The sequence below is a fragment of the Giraffa tippelskirchi genome, chromosome X, assembly GCF_054371585.1.
Source record: "Giraffa tippelskirchi isolate mGirTip1 chromosome X, T2T-mGirTip1v1.2.pri, whole genome shotgun sequence".
Classification (NCBI taxonomy): domain Eukaryota; kingdom Metazoa; phylum Chordata; class Mammalia; order Artiodactyla; family Giraffidae; genus Giraffa; species Giraffa tippelskirchi.
Window position 1 is genome coordinate 60,715,085 of NC_137289.1, and position 19,947 is coordinate 60,735,031.

At 47.3% G+C, this 19,947-nt stretch overlaps 1 protein-coding gene across 3 annotated transcripts in view; it reads left to right on the forward strand.

Moving 5' to 3' along the window:
* Positions 1 to 2,986: 2,986 nt before the first annotated feature.
* Positions 2,987 to 19,947, forward strand: part of PCDH19 (protocadherin 19) — a 115,405-nt gene continuing 98,444 nt past the window's right edge. For 2 of the 3 annotated variants that reach the window (XM_081567056.1, XM_081567057.1), the window contains exons 1-2: positions 2,987 to 6,792; positions 10,381 to 10,708. In XM_081567056.1, coding sequence (XP_081423182.1) covers positions 4,646 to 6,792; positions 10,381 to 10,708 — 2,475 coding nt within the window. In that variant the 5' untranslated portion in view covers positions 2,987 to 4,645. Of the gene's footprint in view, positions 6,793 to 9,550; positions 9,692 to 10,380; positions 10,709 to 19,947 lie in introns of all 3 variants that reach the window. The other variant, XM_081567055.1, reaches the window with a different exon arrangement.

The window sequence follows — 19,947 nt, forward strand, 5'->3', positions numbered from 1 at the left end:
GAACTGTTTTTATTCAATTAATAAATTCCTGATCGTGAAGGTGTTTTTGGCTACTCACTTAGTAGCATTGTTGGAGTACGATGCTCAAATGTGTTTATTAGCAAACATTGTTCGAGTAAAATGATAACGTGCATCTATTAGCAAAAAATACATTCTGAGAGCAGACGGCGGCGGCGGCATTACGGTTATCTGTAGAAATAGACTAGGGGGATGGAAGAACTGTTTTTTGGAGGGGAAGTGTCACTATCACTTCGAGCTTGCGAGTGATGAGAAGGAAGGAAAGCAGAGGCACACGCCCCAGCCTCCCTTGGCACCTGGTTTTCATAAAAGCGGTTTAGTATAGCTGGGAGTACTTCAGGTGCTCTACTTGGAAAGGCGGGGAGCATTGAGTGTGAACAGAGAGCAGGACCCAGGGAACCCCATGTGATCTCTGTAGCAAAGCGAGCACATTTGTCTTTGCAAATGCAGAACATGTCTTTACAATGTGATTGCAATTACCAAGGTAATGACATTGTACATGGATTGAATTCTGTTACTTATCTTTTAAAGACAGCAGACTATAGACATTCTATTAGCACTCCCCAAGGTAAGAGGTCCTCAGCCCTCTTATCTTGTGTGCATCTTTTCAGATGCCATGGCAATGATAATCATTTTACCTGAGTAATTCTTCCATTTCTCGTTACCTGGGGGATTGTTAATGGCCGAGACTACTTCTCAGACTCTTTGCTCCCGTTCAATCAAGCCGTGGAGGCGCCAGTTTACTTTTATTGATCGGTGGGTTCCTGACAGCCTTCGCCACAAGGAAGCAGCATCATCCTTTTTTAACTTAAAGGAGAACAGATCGCCTTAAAGTTTACAGCTAAAGCTTCTAAGCATAGCATGCAAACATTTTAGCATGCTGCTAATTGTTCTGTTTAAATAGTCCAAGCAATATTTTAGAACACTGCCAAACGCCGAACTCATATCCCGTGATCAGATAGCAACCCATTTCAAATGCCTTTTTAGGCCGTTTTAATTAGACCAAGATGCACTTCATTCCCACTCGCTGACATCAAAGGTAAATAACCGTGATAAATCAAATGGAGCCCTTCTTTGCGGAGCCTGTGAGGTGGGTCCGCGTTGCCTGCCATGTTGTCACTCTCCTCCAGCAGGGTCTGCAGAAAAGCAGGCGGGCCACGCGGCTCCCTCGAGTCACAACTCTGTTGTTCACCTGCACCTCTAAATGACTAAATTAAATGATATTCATTGCAGATGCTTCGATTTTCTCCTAGATGTTCTGGGCTGAATTGCATCCTAATGTGAGAGAGTGAAATGACCCCCACGCGGAAAGCGGATCAAGCTCTCTGCGCCATCCCCTTGGTCTGAGATGCACGTTGGGGCGGGGGGGGGGCGGGGAGGGGGTCTCAACCTCAATCCCAGAATAATTCCTTTCTGAGGGAGAAAGCTGTCTTCTTCCTTCTGCCAAAGTAAAGGCCGCTAAACTAGCTCCTCTTGAAAAGAGAAATATTTTTAAAAAGCAGCTAGGCTGTTCTCTGCAAAAACATGGCAGTTTTGAGAAAACCTATTATGTGTTCAAATGCCTTTCCCCCTTGTTTAATGTTTTTTAAAGGGCAAAAGTGAGTCTCATTTTAAGCACACAGGCTCGGGCCAGTGTCTCTGGCTTAATTATGAATTTGCTCACCCAAGACTCCCAAATATCCAAGACGATTCACTCAGAAGGGAGATGCAGTCTTTCAAGAACTGTGAATTCAGAAGCCAGTTCCCCTCCACCCCCAATCTATGATGAAAAAAACAAAACATCCCAACTTGTTCAGAGAAGTACTTTTGATTCTTCCAGCCCGTGATCTTAATTAAGAGATTCAGGACGGGGCAGGGAGAAGACCCCTTCTGTCCCCAGGGCTCCTTCACTCCAGAAGGGAAGCCGAGTTTGAAATCAACCCCGGCCACGCCGGCCTCCCGCTTCTCAGCACCGGCACAGGCCAGCCACCGTCGCCACCACCGCCAGAGAGAAGCTGGCAGCCCCCTGGGACTGAGGCCCTGCAGGAAAGCTGGGGCGCCCCGCACATCAGCGCCGGCTCCAGCTGCCGGCGACCGACGTGGACTGCGCACTAGCTCCTCAGCTCCCGCTGGGCTCGCGGCTCTCCTAGCTTGGAGCGGCGCGGCGGCGTCCGCCCACCTGCTCTTCTCAAACGTACGGTTTATTTATAGGGAGCTAAATTCTCCAACGGGGCTGGGTGAGGGGCGACGAAATGTGTCCAGCCCTCTGGGTGGCTCAGTCCCCGCGCCACAGATCCCATTTGATTAACAGACAACGGACAAGAGCGAACCCAACCGGGTCAGGGACCCTGCTTGGGCCGGGGATGGGGGTGGGGGTTTGTAGGTCTGCTCGGGAAGGAGGGATGGGGGTGACGGTCCGGGAGGATGGCTGCCGCGGCTCTTAGCTGAAGAGTCACTGGCCCAGAGCCGGATGAATGACCACGTCTGGGGCGCTTTCTCCTTCCCTTTCTTCCTTCTACTACCCGAGAAGAAGAAAGAGAAACTGCCAGACAAACCTACGGCGAAGAGACAAAGGGCGGGAGGAGGGGAGAGAAAGAATATGAATATGAATATTATATTCAAAATATGAAGATATGTGAGCGAGATAAACACGCCGAGAGAATCAAATCCTCATCTCTCCTGCAATCTCTACAAACACGAGAGGCTCCCAGTTCCTGGGGAGGCTCAGCTGCAGCTCCAGCACACCCCTCAACTTGCTCCACCCTGTCTTCTAGCCCCTGCTGGGCCTGCCTGCCTGGCCTCCCAGACTGCTGCCTTGGCTCGGCGGGCCGGGGTACCACTTGGTCCCGCCAGTGTGTAAGTTTCCGGCTGGCCCCGCCCCCTCCCGCGCATTGGCCCCGCCCCCAGGCCGGGGCCCGCTGGGCTGAGCGCTGATTGGCCAGTGCCTGGCGTAGCCTGTCTCAGCAGCTCCGGCTCTCTCCTGCTCTCTACAGACTCCACGGCCAGTAGTTTGCGGCAGCGGCAGGAGCAGCAGCAGCAGTAGCGGCGGCGGCAGGCGCAGAGGGGAGACTGACGAGCGGGCACAGACGGCCGCACGGCTCCCGCGCACCATCCCTTGATTGCCTGGGGGGCACTGGCACCTGCGTCCCTAGCCCGGCGCGGGCCCTTGGCTCGTTGCGCTCCGCGGCATTCCGGCTGAGAGGATTCATCGGAGATCCGAAACCTCCCACCCCTGCTCTCTCACACTCCCCACCTACACTCCTCGCACCACACACTCACTCTTCCTTTCTCTCACACATTCACCCACAGCCCAGGACAGAGAGAGCGAGATAGACCTCCCATGTCCGCGAACGCTGGGGAGGGTGTGAGCCCAACGCTGCGCGGCCAGCGCCTCTCCAGGAGGATGGAATCAAGAAGCTCCCGCAAGTAAACTTTGGCGGCGACATAACCGTCGACCGTGGCAGCTGCTGAGGCGGACCCCAGCGACATGCGATTGAGCTAGGAGGGCTTCCTCCCCTGGCAGCGGCGGCCCTCGGAGCGACACCCCAGTCCAGACAGAGGGAGGAGGAGAAGCCCCTGGTACCAGCGGCGGCGGCCCCGCCTCTCCTGGCCGGTACTGTTGTTGCTTTCCCTCCCCTCCTCCCCACTCCCCACCCCCCACCCCCCGGCCATTGGAAAGACCGGACTTTTATTTTCTTGGACAAATTTCCATCGGCCCGTTTTCACAAACTTGACGTGGAGCCTCGGGCTGCATTGGTAACTTTAATTTCCGAGACGCAGAAGTCCGCAGTCCAGCTGCTCAGTGGGGGTGACTCCGTGTCCACCTCCGATCCTGGACACACGCGCCCCTCAAGCCTTCTGAAGCCAACCACAGTGCAAGGGAGCACGCTCTCGTCTCGGCAGCCTCTATCCCCTCCCCCCGTCTTCTGCGGGCTGGAGGACTGCCATCCCGCTCAGCCGGATACTCTGACGGCTGCGGCGCTTGACAGCAACTCAAACTCCCTCCTGCGACCCCCCTTTCTGCCCAACAGGCCTCGAAAAGGCCAGCGTGGTCCCCCAGGATCCCGGAGGGCGCGTTCCAGGCGTGTCCTGTCTCTGCAGTGAGCCAGGAGCACTGGGGGTAGATCCTTGCGCATGCCAGGTGCACAGACAGCGTGCTCACCATCCCCAGTGCCGGTGCGCCGAGGCGGGTCGGGCAGTGCCTGAGAAGCTGTACCCGCACTGCACTCCCCGCCTTCGCCTCCAGTGCGGTCCGGACTTGGCAGCGCGTGGATCCAGCTTCTCAGACGCGGTTCCACCCGCAGCCCTGCGCCGCTTCTGCCAGTCGCGCCGGGCTAACTTTGAAGGGGGAAAACTGAATAGCCGGGCTGGAGGGAGGGGGCTCGGGGCCACACGGCGCTCCCTCGGCCCCTCGGAGCCCCCGGGCCCCGCGAGAGCCCCCACCGGGTCCGCCGCAACTTCAGCATTGGAGCCGGAGCGGGTTTCCCCCCCGCGCCGCCGGGCCGCCCTGGGCGGGACTCCTCCCGCGGCCTCCGGGGCCCCGGGGCGCGCGCAACAGGCGGCCCGAGTCGGCGGGAAGCTGGAGCGCCGGCGGCGTCGGTCTCGGAGGGGTGTGGAGAGGCGAGGCCAGGCAGAGCCCCGCGCAGCCATGGAGTCACTCCTGCTGCCGGTGCTGCTGCTGTTGGCTGTGCTATGGACACAGGCGGCCGCCCTCATTAACCTCAAGTACTCGGTAGAAGAGGAGCAGCGCGCCGGGACGGTGATCGCCAACGTGGCCAAGGACGCGCGCGAGGCGGGCTTCGCACTGGACCCACGGCAGGCCTCTGCCTTCCGTGTGGTGTCCAACTCGGCTCCGCACCTGGTGGACATCAACCCCAGCTCGGGCTTGTTGGTCACCAAGCAGAAGATCGACCGTGACCTGCTGTGCCGCCAGAGCCCCAAGTGCATCATCTCGCTCGAGGTCATGTCCAGCTCAATGGAAATTTGCGTGATTAAGGTGGAGATCAAGGACCTTAATGACAACGCTCCCAGCTTCCCGGCAGCACAGATTGAATTGGAGATCTCGGAGGCGGCCAGCCCGGGCACGCGCATCCCGCTGGACAGCGCTTATGATCCGGACTCGGGCAGTTTCGGCGTGCAGACCTATGAGCTGACTCCGAACGAGCTATTTGGCCTGGAGATCAAGACGCGCGGCGACGGCTCACGCTTCGCCGAACTCGTGGTGGAGAAGAGTCTGGATCGAGAGACGCAGTCGCACTACAGCTTTCGCATCACTGCGCTCGACGGCGGCGACCCGCCACACCTGGGCACTGTTGGCCTCAGCATCAAAGTGACCGACTCCAATGACAACAACCCGGTATTTGGCGAGTCCACCTATTCAGTGAGCGTGCCAGAGAACTCACCTCCCAACACTCCCGTCATCCGTCTCAACGCTACGGACCCAGACGAAGGCACCAATGGCCAGGTGGTCTACTCATTTTACGGCTACGTCAATGACCGCACTAGAGAGCTCTTCCAGATCGACCCACACAGCGGCCTGGTCACCGTCACCGGTGCCCTAGACTATGAAGAAGGCCATGTTTATGAACTGGATGTGCAGGCCAAGGACCTGGGGCCCAACTCCATCCCGGCACACTGCAAGGTCACCGTCAGCGTTCTAGACACCAACGACAACCCGCCTGTCATCAACCTGCTGTCGGTAAACAGCGAGCTGGTGGAGGTGAGCGAGAGCGCCCCCCCGGGCTACGTGATTGCACTGGTGCGGGTGTCTGATCGAGACTCCGGCCTCAATGGGCGCGTGCAGTGCCGTTTGCTGGGCAACGTGCCGTTTAGGCTGCAGGAGTACGAGAGCTTCTCCACTATCCTGGTGGACGGACGCCTGGACCGCGAGCAGCATGACCAGTACAACCTCACAATCCAGGCGCGCGACGGCGGCGTGCCCATGCTGCAGAGTGCCAAGTCCTTTACCGTGCGCATCACGGACGAGAACGACAACCACCCGCACTTCTCCAAGCCCTACTACCAGGTCATTGTGCAGGAAAACAACACTCCCGGTGCCTATCTGCTCTCGGTGTCGGCCCGAGACCCCGACCTGGGTCTCAATGGCAGTGTTTCCTATCAAATCGTGCCGTCACAGGTGCGAGACATGCCTGTCTTCACCTATGTCTCCATCAACCCCAACTCGGGTGATATCTATGCGCTGCGATCCTTCAACCATGAGCAGACCAAAGCATTTGAATTCAAGGTGCTGGCCAAGGACGGCGGCCTGCCCTCGCTGCAGAGCAATGCTACTGTTCGGGTCATCATCCTCGACGTCAATGACAATACCCCAGTCATCACCGCCCCACCGCTGATCAACGGCACCGCGGAAGTCTACATCCCCCGCAACTCGGGCATAGGCTACCTGGTGACTGTGGTCAAAGCAGATGACTACGACGAGGGCGAGAACGGCCGGGTCACCTATGACATGACAGAGGGCGACCGCGGTTTCTTTGAAATAGACCAGATCAATGGTGAGGTGAGAACCACTCGCACCTTCAGCGAGAGCTCCAAGGCTTCCTACGAGCTTATTGTGGTGGCCCACGACCACGGCAAGACGTCTCTTTCCGCCTCTGCGCTCGTCCTAATCTACCTGTCCCCTGCTCTCGACGCCCAAGAGTCAATGGGCTCGGTGAACTTGTCCCTAATTTTCATTATCGCCCTGGGCTCCATTGCTGGCATCCTCTTTGTCACTATGATCTTCGTGGCGATTAAGTGCAAGAGAGACAACAAAGAGATCCGGACTTACAACTGCAGGTAGAGCCAACTTTTTCTTTCTTTCCCTCTTTGTCTTGGGTGAATAAGGTGTATCTGTGTCTCTGTGTGAAAATCCCAATGCTTTTGTTTCCAATTTAAATGCATGCACCTTACTTACAGCAGCTTCTTTTGGCGGGGAGGGGGAGTTTGTGTTAGCCCGAGTTGATCAATTCTTTTGATCTGACAATTTGCTGGAAGACAACCATTTACTGTTCGAATGGATTCTGTCACATAATGATGATGAGCAGAAAAGCAATTATCATTTTAAAATTTGCACAGCTGTCTCCATGAAGTTATGGCAGGAAAAAAATTAATGAGAAAGAGATTTTGAGAGAGAGAGACTTGAGAGAAAGGTTGATTTTTGGCAGAACCTTGAAGTACCACAACTTGACTTGGGGGCTGTAGAGTTTTGGGGACAAGTACTGAAAGGAAAAGGAGTGCTGACAGCTGCCCTGTCCTGTGTAGAGAGAAACTCTGAAGAGAGCCTGTGAGTGGAATCTTAGGAAACCTTAGAGTGAGGGGAAGAGAGAACAGGAGTATGTGGGGAAGCAGGTGATTAGAGTTTTTTAGTGTGTTCTGGGCTTGTTTTGTATCCAGTCCTCAAACATCTTGCTGTGTGAAGTGAAATTCTACCAGTCATCTATATGTTTTCAAATATCTGGTTGTTGGGTAGACACTAAACATCCCAATGAGGGACAGGACTTTTGCATCCAGATGTTTCACTAAAAATAGCAGTCTTCTGGCATTGACAGTTCTTTCCTCTAATATGGAACAACAGTTGTGGTACCAAGAGCTGGTCCCTACTAGTGGATGTCACGATGGGCTATTTTGTTACAGTTTCTCTTGCAATGTGTGCAGGGTATGTGTGTGGTAGGAGTGAGGGGGGCAGGGGGAAGGAGGATGGGGGAAAGGGAAGGTGGAGAGAGAGAGGGAGAAGAAATTTGGAAACTGGAATAACACATAGTAATTTAAAAAAAGAGTTTCTGATAAGCACTTTGGAGGGTCTTGCTGACCCTCCTTACAATATCCAATTTAGGATAGTACATGAATTTTTTTTCCAGCAGTGTCTCATCGAAACGGTTGAAAAAAAAGTTGTTTCTTTAGTTTGCTGATAATGAATGATGCTGCTATTTCCAATGAAGGTGTGTGTGTGCTTTCAACACACCTACACATCCAGTATGTCTTTTGTGCCATCTGTGCTTGCATGTTAATCAGTCAAAATATGTTCCTGTAGGTCTGATTTGTATTTGACACCAACTGAAATGCACACTTCTATGAATCAGAGCCCCCTGAATATGTAACAGTCATGCGATTATTGTTTCCCTTTTACTATTCTCTGCGTTACACAAGTTAGTAGACAAATGCTAACCACACATGAATATCAATCAGGTACCATAAAAGAGCAGCTGCAATGCCTCATAAATGCTTTAATCCTGTTACTAGTGAAATGGCCATGACTTTTCTTTCCTTCAGCTCCGAGTCATTTCAGATGGGAGAAATGGAAATTAATATTGCTCTTACCTTTGAAACCTGTGACTGCCGGTGGCAATTTTTATAGGAGAAAAATGTGGGGTCTATAAAATTTTATTTATATGGAGATAATGATAGAGGGGACTCTTTTAAAGCCATTTCCTCAGCATAAAGTAAACGCATAAGACCCTTTCTTGATGAAAAAGAAATCAGCTTGAAATAAAGATATTGAAGGCTGTGCCACCTCTTGGTGATGTATGACTTGAAGTGAGAGCTCTTTCTGAGAGCTTGCCAGGGAGATCATTAAACAGGGAAGAGAGCGTTTGAATCGGTGGTGGGGGGAAGCAAATCTCCGTGCTCTCCAACTTCACTCATATGTGTATTTTGTAAAGAGCTCTGTTTCCTGTGCTGGTTTGGGATTAATGAAGTACAGTTTAATTAAATAATTGATCAATACAGAAAGGGGTTGCAATGAATGCTTCAGCTGAATAATTGGACCGGGGATGACCAAACTCACCCATCGTGGGTGAACGAAATGATTAGAACTATCCATTGATTTTAAACAGATTAGAAAAGAAAATCAACCCCAGTTCTGGGGTCTTTGGGATTCTATCTGCTCCCAAGCCCTGGTAGCATCAGCTCGCCCTTGCTGCTAGTCTGCCTGAGCACAGAGTGTAACGGTGAGGGTGACACAGCTGCCCAGGTGTAGGAAGATCCTGGGGACAGAGCAACAATGGGCCTCTGGAGATACGCAATCTTCCCCTCTGTTCAGACTTTTTAGAAACGTAAAGTTCAAGAGCTTCTCTTTCCAGGTATTAAGCAGAGGTTTCTTGTTCTCAGCCTCTGCAGAGCCTCTTCCTGAAATGAATTCATTTATGAGACTTGCGAGATGATCTGCACTTGCTGCTTGAATTGGGCTCCGTTTTTGTACTCAGACAATTAGCTTTGTCGAGCGAGAATACAGGCACAGTGTTTTCCCTTGTAAAGATCAACCTGTATTATTTATTAACCCTATCGTTTTGCTGATTATTGCTCAGAAATGGAATTTACAGACAATAAGCTGAATCATTATATGCAAAGTAATAAATGACTTTGAGAATCTGGCTACATTTAAATGTATTTTTTTGGACAACTCTCTTAATGCTTGGTGTCTTTGGTGCACATTTCTGGGTCTCTGTCAGTGTTAATTAAATTGAGCTCTTTATGTTCCAGTTGCAGCACAGCTGCTTGTAGGTACACCTGAATCGAGAAGGATGCTGAATGCACTAACCTTTAAATTCCTTTGCAGTAATTGTTTAACCATCACTTGTCTCCTTGGCTGTTTTATAAAAGGACAAAACAGCAAGCGTCTGCATTGCATCTCGGTTTCTCCCATTAGCGAGGAGCAAGACAAAAAGGCTGAGGAGAAAGTGAGCCTAAGGGGAAAGAGGTAAAAAGGCTTTTCCCCCTCACTCAAATGGGTTTGGCTATCAGAATTCTCCAGGAGACACGGGGGGTGGGGTGGGGAGTTGACGGGAGCGGGGCTAGGGCAGGGGGAAGGAGGGTATGGAGGAGAGGAGCTGAGGATTTGTCAAAGGAAAGGGTCTCACGTGCTCCAGTCGAAAACTGATCAGGTCAGTCATCAAGGAACCTGACTTGAGGTTGTCTGTCACATGGCAGTTGCCTGGAGGAACTGGAAAGGGGATTAGGTTTTATTTCCTTCCTGTCATCTTCTGATAAATTAGGACTTGCTGCTTATTTCAATCAGGAGTTCCTTTGGATTCCAGGGAAGCTCCAGACTTGAGCATTTTCATGCTTTCTCTCTCATAGGCTCAACTTCCCCTGTCCCCACACCCTTGTTAAATTGCCACTCACAAGGAGAAATTCCAAATCCAAAGTATAAAAACTTTTGAGGAGGGAGGGGATAGCGAGAGGTTACTATGCTTAATATAAAAACTTTATGGCCCTCAACTTGTTTTCGCATGTAAAAAGTACAGGGAGAAACCTGATGATGCGATGCGCCAGAATAAGAAGCTGGAGCAGAGATGGGGTGCAACCCTCTGGGGTGCTTGATGTTTATTAATTGATGCATGGTTTGGGAGGGCGTTAGCGATACATGCTGCCTTTTCTATCACATAGAATCGCTGAGTACTCCTATGGTCATCAAAAGAAATCAAGCAAGAAGAAAAAAATCAGTAAGAATGACATCCGCCTGGTACCCCGGGATGTGGAGGAGACAGACAAGATGAATGTTGTCAGTTGCTCCTCCCTGACCTCCTCCCTCAACTATTTCGACTACCACCAGCAGACCCTTCCTCTGGGCTGCCGCCGCTCTGAGAGCACTTTCCTGAACGTGGAGAACCAGAATACCCGCAATACCAGCGCCAACCACATCTACCATCACTCTTTCAACAGCCAGGGCCCCCAGCAACCAGACCTGATCATCAATGGCATGCCTCTGCCCGAGGTGAGTGTGGCTAAGCGGCTCTGTGAGGTCCTCCCAGGCCTCTATCCCCTGCTGCTTGCCTGATTCCATTATCTTCTATGGTGACACCTTCCCTGGCAGGGGTGGGAAGAACTTCTCTACCTATGCCCATTTCTGAAGTCAAGGTTTGCTACCTGTGCTTCTGGGGGCAAGGTGTAACCCAATATATATTTTATTATTATTATTATTTTAATTTATTTATTTTAATTGGAGGCTAATTACTTTCAATATTGTAGTTTTTTTGCCATATATTCACATGAATCAGCCATGGGTGTACATGTGTTCCCCATCCTGAACCTCCCTCCCACCTCCCTCTGCATCCCATCCCTCAGGGTCTTCCCCATGCACCATCCCTGAGCACCCTATCTCATGCATCAAACCTGGACTGGCGATCTGTTTCACATATGATAATATACATGTTTCAATGCTATTCTCTCAAATCATCCCACCCTCGCCTTCTCCCACAGAGTCCAAAAGTCTGTTGTTTACATCTGTGTCTCTTTTGCTGTCTTGCATATAGGGTCATCGTTACCATCTTTCTAAATTCCATATATATGCATTAATATACTGTATTTGTGTTTTTCTTTCTGACTTACTTCACTCTGTATAATAGGCTCCAGTTTCATCCACCTCATTAGAACTGATTCAAATGCATTCTTTTTAATGGCTGAGTAATATTCCATTGTGTATATGTACCACAGCTGTCTTATCCATTCATCTGCCGATGGACATCTAGGTTGCTTCCATGTCCTGGCTATTATAAACAGTGCTGCGATGAACATTGGGGTACACGTGTCTCTTTCAATCCTGGTTTCCTCGGTGTGTATGCCCAGCCGTGGGATTGCTGGGTCATATGGCAGTTCTATTCCCAGTTTTTCAAGGACTCTCCACACTGTTCTCCATAGTGGCTGTACTAGTTTGCATTCCCACCAACAGTGTTAGAGGGTTCCCCTTTCTCCACAGCCTCTCCAACATATACTGTTTGTAGACTTTTGGATAGCAGCCATTCTGACCGGTGTGATGTGGTACCTCATTGTGGTTTTGATTTGCATTTCTCTGATAATGAGTGATGTTGAGCATCTTTTCATATGTTTTTAGCCATCTATATGTCTTCTTTGGAGAAATGTCTGTTTAGAACTTTGGCCCATTTTTAGATTGGTAACCCAATATATTGGGCCTTTGTAGGGGTAGATGTTGGGAGTGGGAGCTTAAGGTCTGAGCCTTTGGAATACCTGTGTGGCAGTCTATCAAGATATGAATTCTACCACCTGTTGCAAATACAGCATACTTGCTAGCCTGTGGTACCTGTATGCCAGTTAAAGTGGCTGAGTAAGAATCAACAAGTAGTCTTAATGGTAGATGAACCCTAGACTGCTTGGGGGTCAATTTCCTAGTGTGAGAGTAATTCAGCCTCCTAAAGCCTCCTTTTGCTTTTTGTTTGGTCATATACGTGCTTAGCTGTGGATATGGATGGGCTGGTTAAAGGCAGGCAAACAAAAAGAAAGTAAAAAAGCCACTTTGCTATTGCTTAATAGTTCTTATGGTGACATTTGACAAATAAGGATGTTGAAATTTTCACTAATAATTAAAATTTCAGGAATTAACTAAGCATTTATGTTAGCTCTGTTTCTCTTTACCAGGAATTAATGTTTTCAAATGGAAGTATTTTTTTACACAGTATGGGGTCTGATGTTTGCTGGCTCTTGAAATATTTCAGGTTAGTAGGGTAGTAAGGTGGATGATGGTGAGTTGGTGGCTGGGTGGAAGGCTATAAATAACAGTTTTTAAGTTAATTTCATTTTTCCTTGAATTGCTTAAGTCCCTCTTTGGTTGGAAATTTGATGCACTTGGAGGCATATGCCCTCTGCCAGGCCACAAATGAAAGGAATACTGTATACTCGGAGAGCACTCCGCAACCATTGTCTTCTATGATTCTTACAATCAGATATTTTGATTGTCCTTCAGTAGATGATGAAATGGAGCTCCAGAGATGCAAAGGGACTTGTTTAGACTCACAGAGCAGAAATATGGAGAGAGAGAGAGAGAGAGAGAGAGAGAGAGAGAGAGAGAGAGAGAGAGAGAGAGAGAGAAAGAGAGAGAGAGAGAGAGAGAAACGACCAGATTTCAGGACTCTATAACTCTGGCTAGTGCAGTGCTGTTTCAGTAACCCCTTCCACACTTTCCTGCCTCAGAAATGATTTTGCCTGACATACCTAGGCTGGGATGCATATAAAATGGCCTCACAGTATTTATATCAATTTCATAGGGCAAAGGGTTTAGTACCGCTTTTATCAACTGTTCTTCCTAGTTCCTGAAAAATATTTCTTATCAGTAATGAGGCCAAAAAGCAGTGCTTTTAATGAAAAACTGATCTTCTTCTAGCAATAGAAACTCCAGTATTGTCAGTCCATACATCTATAAATAAGGATTTACTGAAAATCCAGTATTATGCTAGGTAGGCTCAGTTATAATTATGAATGTCAGTGAATAGTTACTAGGGACTAGACCATAGAGTTTGTAGAAAACTACTTGTGGACCACCAAGAGTTTAGCAATAGAGAGGGAGAGGTAGTGCTATGTAGTGGAATGAGACCATGATTTTGAATCTGGGAGACATGTCCTGCTATGGAATACCTCTGAGTCTCTGTTTCCTCATCTACAAAATGGATACATCTGTCATGCAAGGTTGATCCAAGGAATAATATGACATTATGTAATGTAAGGGGTCTGAGACAGAGGTGCTCCCTGAATCATAGATCTGTTCACCAGATGATAATTGAAGAGTGACTATTGTAATGGCCTGTACACCTGAGTATGACTCCCTAGACACAACCAAAGAGGAATTTAGGCTGGTGTCTGTGTAAAGAGGCCTGTAATGTGGTGTGGTTAGTGTATTCATATTGGACTTTTAAACAACGGAGGTAAAAGATGACAAGGTTATGGGTTCAGATACTGACTGATGTTGCTTGTGGAGATAGACAAAAGAGTTGAATCCTGAGGGCTTGGTGACTCTGCAGTCAATTCAAGGTACTAGAGAAGTGTAAGCCTGGGTAACGTAAGCCTGGGATGCTTCAAGGGGGCAGGAGATATTTGACTATGTCTGAATGGTTGACCTAAGATCTTGGTGTTCTTTCTGAGATTCTCCTATGGGTAAAATGAAACCAAATATTGCTTCAGTTGTTTAGAAAAGCCATTGAAAATTTGAATTCTAATCCCATCTCTTACTCACAAAACCAGATGTTTTCTTAGTTAACAAAATCATACAGATCTAGTATCTAGGGCTAGTCAGGGCCAACACAGCATATATTAGGCACAGTGCGGTTAAGTGTGTGTTTCTAATATGTAGTCCTGGAGAGTTCATTCGACAAACCCATTCAGAAAGGGGAGAGATCCACTCACAGCATAGCACGAATCAGGCCATTTAACCTTTGTCTATCACAAAGTCCTACCTGGGGAAATTGACACTTCTTCTTTTCTCCCCATACCAGAGACTGTTGAACATGGACTCAGTAGAATACTTAGGTACAGTGAAATCTATAGAAGACAAGGATGACTGATTCATACAGTCAACTAATAATTATTGTCTATTCTTTGTAAGGTTCTGCTATAGGCATCCAGTGTTAGGGAAATGAAAAAGATGTTCTCTGATCTCAAAGAATGCACATTGTAATGGAAGAGATGAGAAAATAGGTGACTTGTGGTATGGAGTGATAAATGCTACTATCAGATACAATGGGATATTACTAGGACAATAATATCCTAATGTATTTCCTACGTTATATTTTCCTAGTTAATTAATGATTAATTAATCCACCCAAGAAACCAAAAGTTATTAAGCTATTATAGCACAGAGTGATGAGTGCTATGATGTGGTATTTAAAAGATTCATTAGAAATTTCTGTATTAAATCTTATTATGTCATATCCATTTTTCTGTATATTATTTCATTAAATCATTTTTTATTTGTTCATTAACAGCCCAGGAGCATTTATTGCACACTTAGAACATGTCAGACCCTGTACAGCTTGCCAAGGATACAAAAAAAAAAACACTCGATCCTTGACCCCAGGGAGCTTACAGGGAGACAGGCAAGTAAACAGTTCGTTTCAATTCAGGAGAACATCTCTTTCCTGAGCATATGTTATATTCTTCCTTGCCAGACTGGAACCAAAGGTCACCACACATTAGGTTCCTTTGCTGAGCAACTATGTAAACTCACTCACTTCATTAGCTTCAGAGTCAGTTACAAACCTTACTGGCAATGGCATTATAGAGGAGTGAGAACAGCTTTTCTCACAGCTCTCCATCATACTTTGAAGTTTATCATCATGGAATAGACCAAATCAGTAAGCATAGTTTGAGTGTCCACCGTGTGCTCAGCTGTGTGGTAGGTATAGGGATCCTAAATAAATATAAGATGTAGCATCTGCCCTCAGAGGTCGTAGTCTGATTGGGGAGCTATTTAAGATCACCTACATGAGTTCCTTGTAAGCAACAGAAAAGGGTTTGTAACAGAAACTTTGCCAGCCTTCTTAGTGCTCTCCTGCTCCTCCTCCCCTGGCAGCCCTGTCATCGTTTATATTTAGATTTACTGTTGAGTTCTTAAGGTTTGGTGCTGATGTGAGGGTAACTTTGGCATCAGTGTGCAGACCTAGCCACATCTGAGCATTGGTGACTCTAGAAACCAAAGGGAATGTGACTTTAAATGAAGTTAAGCAAAGGCAAAGGGAATGGAGCATCAAAACATTCAATATTAAAAAGATGAATTTAAAAAGTGCCTCACCAAAAACAATGGGTGTTTGACTGTTTCACCCCTCCGGAAGGCAGGAAAAAGTCCACCCAAGTCTGCATTACCAGGAGAAGGAAAGAGTTTCATTGAAACTCAGCCTTTAGAATTACAGAGACCATCTCGCCTATCGTCATTTCCCTGTCCTCTGATGTTGGTCAGGAAATCTCTTGTGTGGATTTTGTGGTTATGTATGCAAATTTGAGGAGGGACCGTGGAGGATGCTTTTGCTGTTTACAGAAGATTTTTGTAGAATTAGTGATGTCAAGTATCTCTTGAATATTTTAAATTGAAGGTGAGATTTGCATTCTTTGGCATTTTGGTTTATTTAGTCCATACTTAGTGTATATATAAGAGAATTGGTGTGTGTGTGTGTATGGGTGTTTGGAGTTGGGAGAGAGTAAAGAGAGGGGGAAGGAGGTTGAAAACATAGAGAATGGAGAAGAGAGAAGGTAGTTTTGTCAGATTGCTATGATTTTTATAAAATTGTTCCAATTTTTTGGCACTTCATTATGGCAAATAATTTTTCTTCCACTCTTATGGAATGGGGGCATGCCTCCTGGATACCTCTGTATGCTACAAAGTATTACTCCTTTGTACATTTGCATTCCTGCATTGCTCTTTGTCACCCAGCCCATGGTCACTGTTGGAGGAAGAAAATGAAACTCATTTCTTCTGCTGGTTTGACCTCTCCCTGCCTTCAGGAGGGGTGAAGTAGCCAAACATCCAGTCTCTTTGGTGAGACATTTTTTAACTTGAATTTTTTTCAATATTGAATGGTTCGGAGCTTAACATTCTAAGCCAGTTATACTGGGCAAGAGCTTCCAGAATTCTACTCATAGGGTGCATAGAGATATAGATTTTGGTTTCAGACTCAATCTTGAGCCCTCTTTTAATTTTTCCTCCTTTAACTAGCCAACTGTAGCATCTTTGATGTGAGACATTCTCAGGGTGTGTGTGTGGTCTCCTGTGGTCCCTCACAGAGAATTTTCATAAGTAGCAGTGTAGTATTAAGAGCAGTGGACGAGTTTGCAAGACAAGGATGTATGTAGCAGACCAAATTGAATGCTTCTAATTATCCTACTGAAAGCCTCAGCGCATGGTAACTTAGCTCAAATAATGAAACTAAAACATCCGTTAGGCTTTGAAGAAAAATAAGAAGGAAATAGCTCAGCATGCTTTGGTTCCTCAAAAGTTTTAAAGTTAGGGATCTGCAGTGCTTTGAGTGGAACTCTGAGCTAAGGAGCTAGAAAAAGCAGCCCCAAACTTATCAGATGTCAGAATCAGAAATCTCTAGAAAATTAATAGGTCCAGTGAGACTGGTTTGGATCGCAAGGTAATGACACAAATCACCACCTCCAATTAAAACAAACCGACAAACCCTTCAGCGAGCAATTTTATTGTACTTTCCTCGTTTTGAACCATCTGAGTCTTATCCCTAAGAGTTGAAAGTACCCCCTCAGGCTGCAGAAGGAAGCAATGGAAAACTGTGCAGCCCACATCTTCTCAAGGCTCACTCCAGTTTTCTTAAAAAAAATCAAAGGCCCCACTCTGAACTGAGAGACACTCTAGAGCCACCTGTTGCCTACATTGCATCTCATTGGTCTGTTTCACATCTAGCCCAGGCAGTGCATTTCCCAGCGGGAATCTGCTTGCAAGATGTGTTCCAGAATAAACTGTTCCTCTGTCGTCTCCATGCAACTGCCACAGAACTGAGTTAGTTTACACTAGTATTTGCTAATTTATTATTATCATTCCTTATTGGCAATTAACTGGTTACCTTAGAGATCACCTCTCTCCCCATACACCTTCACTAAAGTTGAGCTCAGCCAGAACACTTGCTAATGATCCTGAGATTTCTCTCCCTAGGGGACTGGAGGCAGGTCATTTTCCATAGTGGGCTATGAGACTTTGGAATTCCTCTTATCAGAGGACCACTTGTTTTGGGTCCCAGTAGCCCGACCTGGGTTTTTCTCTCAGTCAGATTTCTAAGGCGAGAGGAGCTGCAGACCTTTCCCTCCTTAACTTTGCCCTAGTCTTTGCAGTGGCTTTAGTATATCATGCCCTGAGGCTGAAGCTATAGGGTGGGGGTATTGCTTATTAGGAATTGGAAGACTGAAAGAGGATGAAGTCACCTCCTGGCAAAGCTGGAGTCTTTCAATTATTGTGTGCAGTGGATCTAAGGCGTCTGCTTTAAGTTTGAGATGTTTACCCCTCTGTATGTGTATCTCAGCTTCCAGGGCTTAGGGGAGGTCAAGTGTGGCTGGATCAAGTGTCTCAGATGTGAGTAAATGAAGCCACTTGTACAAGAGGCATGTGTATGAGAGGCAGGAGGTTGACTCCAGAGTGGCCATTTTCCCTCACTGAGAGGAGGCTTGATTTCTTGATGTGTGACTGGCTGGCCTTTAATGTGAGCCTCATTTACTTTGAACAATTGAGAGACTTGAAGTGAAAGTCCCAGAGGATCAGTTGTTTGTAGAGGAAAATGCTCTTCAAGTTACATTTCCTCTTTGGCTGTTGTGTAGTTAGGAGTAGTCTTTGGGTGGGCTGCACAGTGAGGGTCAGTCTGCTTCCAGTAGGTGTACACTGGTGGCCAGTGCCTCCCTGTGTTTCCCCCCACCCACCCCCTCGCCCACCAGGGAACCAGGAGGAAAGTACTGCAGCCTGAAGCTGGAGAACAGCTCGGCCAGCTCTAGGAACTTGGGCTTCCATGAGGAAATCTCATTTGCTATTATGCAGCATCGTTCAGGATTTTGCTTCAGGATATTGGTTAGGACCACACAGCTCCACAGCACTCCTGGAAGAGGTGTCAGAAGGGACCAGCATTTCTACGCTATAATCATGAAAATGGAGTTGCAGAGAAGGCAAATGACTTACCTGGACACACATCATTTAGGGCCAAACTGGACTCCATTTTGCTTGATAGCAGTTCCTCTGTTGCAGTTTGCAAGTACTTTCTGTCACATAACAGAAAACTTGATTGGACTCCACAGCAAGACCTGCGGCTATACCTTTAGCTGGTAGTTGTAGTCCTGAAAAGTTGTGCAGTAGCACAGTATTTGTTTTGTAAATTACACCCCACATTAACCATAGTGGTAGCATTCTTATCAAAACCCTGTGATGGAGTCTTTCATAAAGGAAAGAGCCCTTGCATAATGTGAGTAATCAACTTCTTACTGATTTCCTTTGTAAGTCTGGATTTTTCACGTCTTGTTTGCTTAATGTGCAATTCCTCACACTGGCAAGATTTACAAAGCCTTTGAAAAATGTAATTATGTAATATCTAAAATATATGGTGTCTAGAGAAGACAGATAATATTGCTCAGATTTAACACATGTTAACATTTATATTTGCTCCAGGTTTTTAAAAAAACTAACAAAAAGTTTACAGCTATCTTCTTCCCATCCTATTCCTCTCCCTCCATTCATTCTTTGTAAACTCTGTAGATGGAAGAAGAGAAACCCACCAGAAATGTTTTTGGCGCTCTTTTGTCTTGGCTTCCTGAGCTCACTTCTGAAAGGGAGGGCTCTCATTTTTTTTGGCTCCAGGTCCTGAAAGCTTCCGAAGTCAATATTGGTTTCCTGGATTGAATACAGCCTGAGAATTACTCTGGAAAATGAAAAGGCAATCTTAAACTTTCTTTAAATTCAGCCTTTGGGGAGGGAGAAAATTACTTTTTGAAAAGAAAAAAAAAATGAGAGTAAGATTGACAGACAGATGTCACGAGCAGCTATCTTGAGTTTTGAGCAGACCACTTGGTATTGAAGCAGGCAAGAAGTTTGGTGTAAAGTCTGCATTCTCCTTGAGCTCAGTGTTCATGGACTAGCACCGAGACTTCTTCATGTCAGATGCTTAAGCACTGCCGTGATGTGCATTGTCTTTGGATGCTCCATTAAGTCTCTAAGTGCCAGGGTGGCCAGTTTTTAGCTTCTCCCACCGGGCCCCATCTGGCCACTGTTCTGTGGCAATCTGCTTTCCCTCACTGCCACCAGCACTGGTCTTGGCAGTCTCTGCTTTCTGGATTATTTTTGCTCCTAAATTTGATTTTCAGAGCATGAAGGGCACTTCGTCTCAGATTGTGTAGTCTGCTCTTCTGAACAAAATGGATTTCCTGTGTAAGCTGGTGGGAAGATACGTTCAATCAAAAGGTCAGACTCTTCCTTTAGGGGAATGTGTGCGTGCGTGCGTGTGTGTGTGTGTGTGTGTGTGTGTGTGACTGAGAAAGAGAGAGAGTGGGAACATATCTGCTGTCTCACCCACTTATTCTTCCTCTGAGGTGATAGAGCCTTTGTGAGCTAGCCTGATTGTACACGTCTATGATCTTAGGTTCTCAGAGGCCCCCTCCCCAATCTTTGACACTCTACTGGTTATCTCCCTGAGGAAATGTTTATAAACCTCATCACAGTGGGATGTGACCCCTCAAATGTGAGACCAG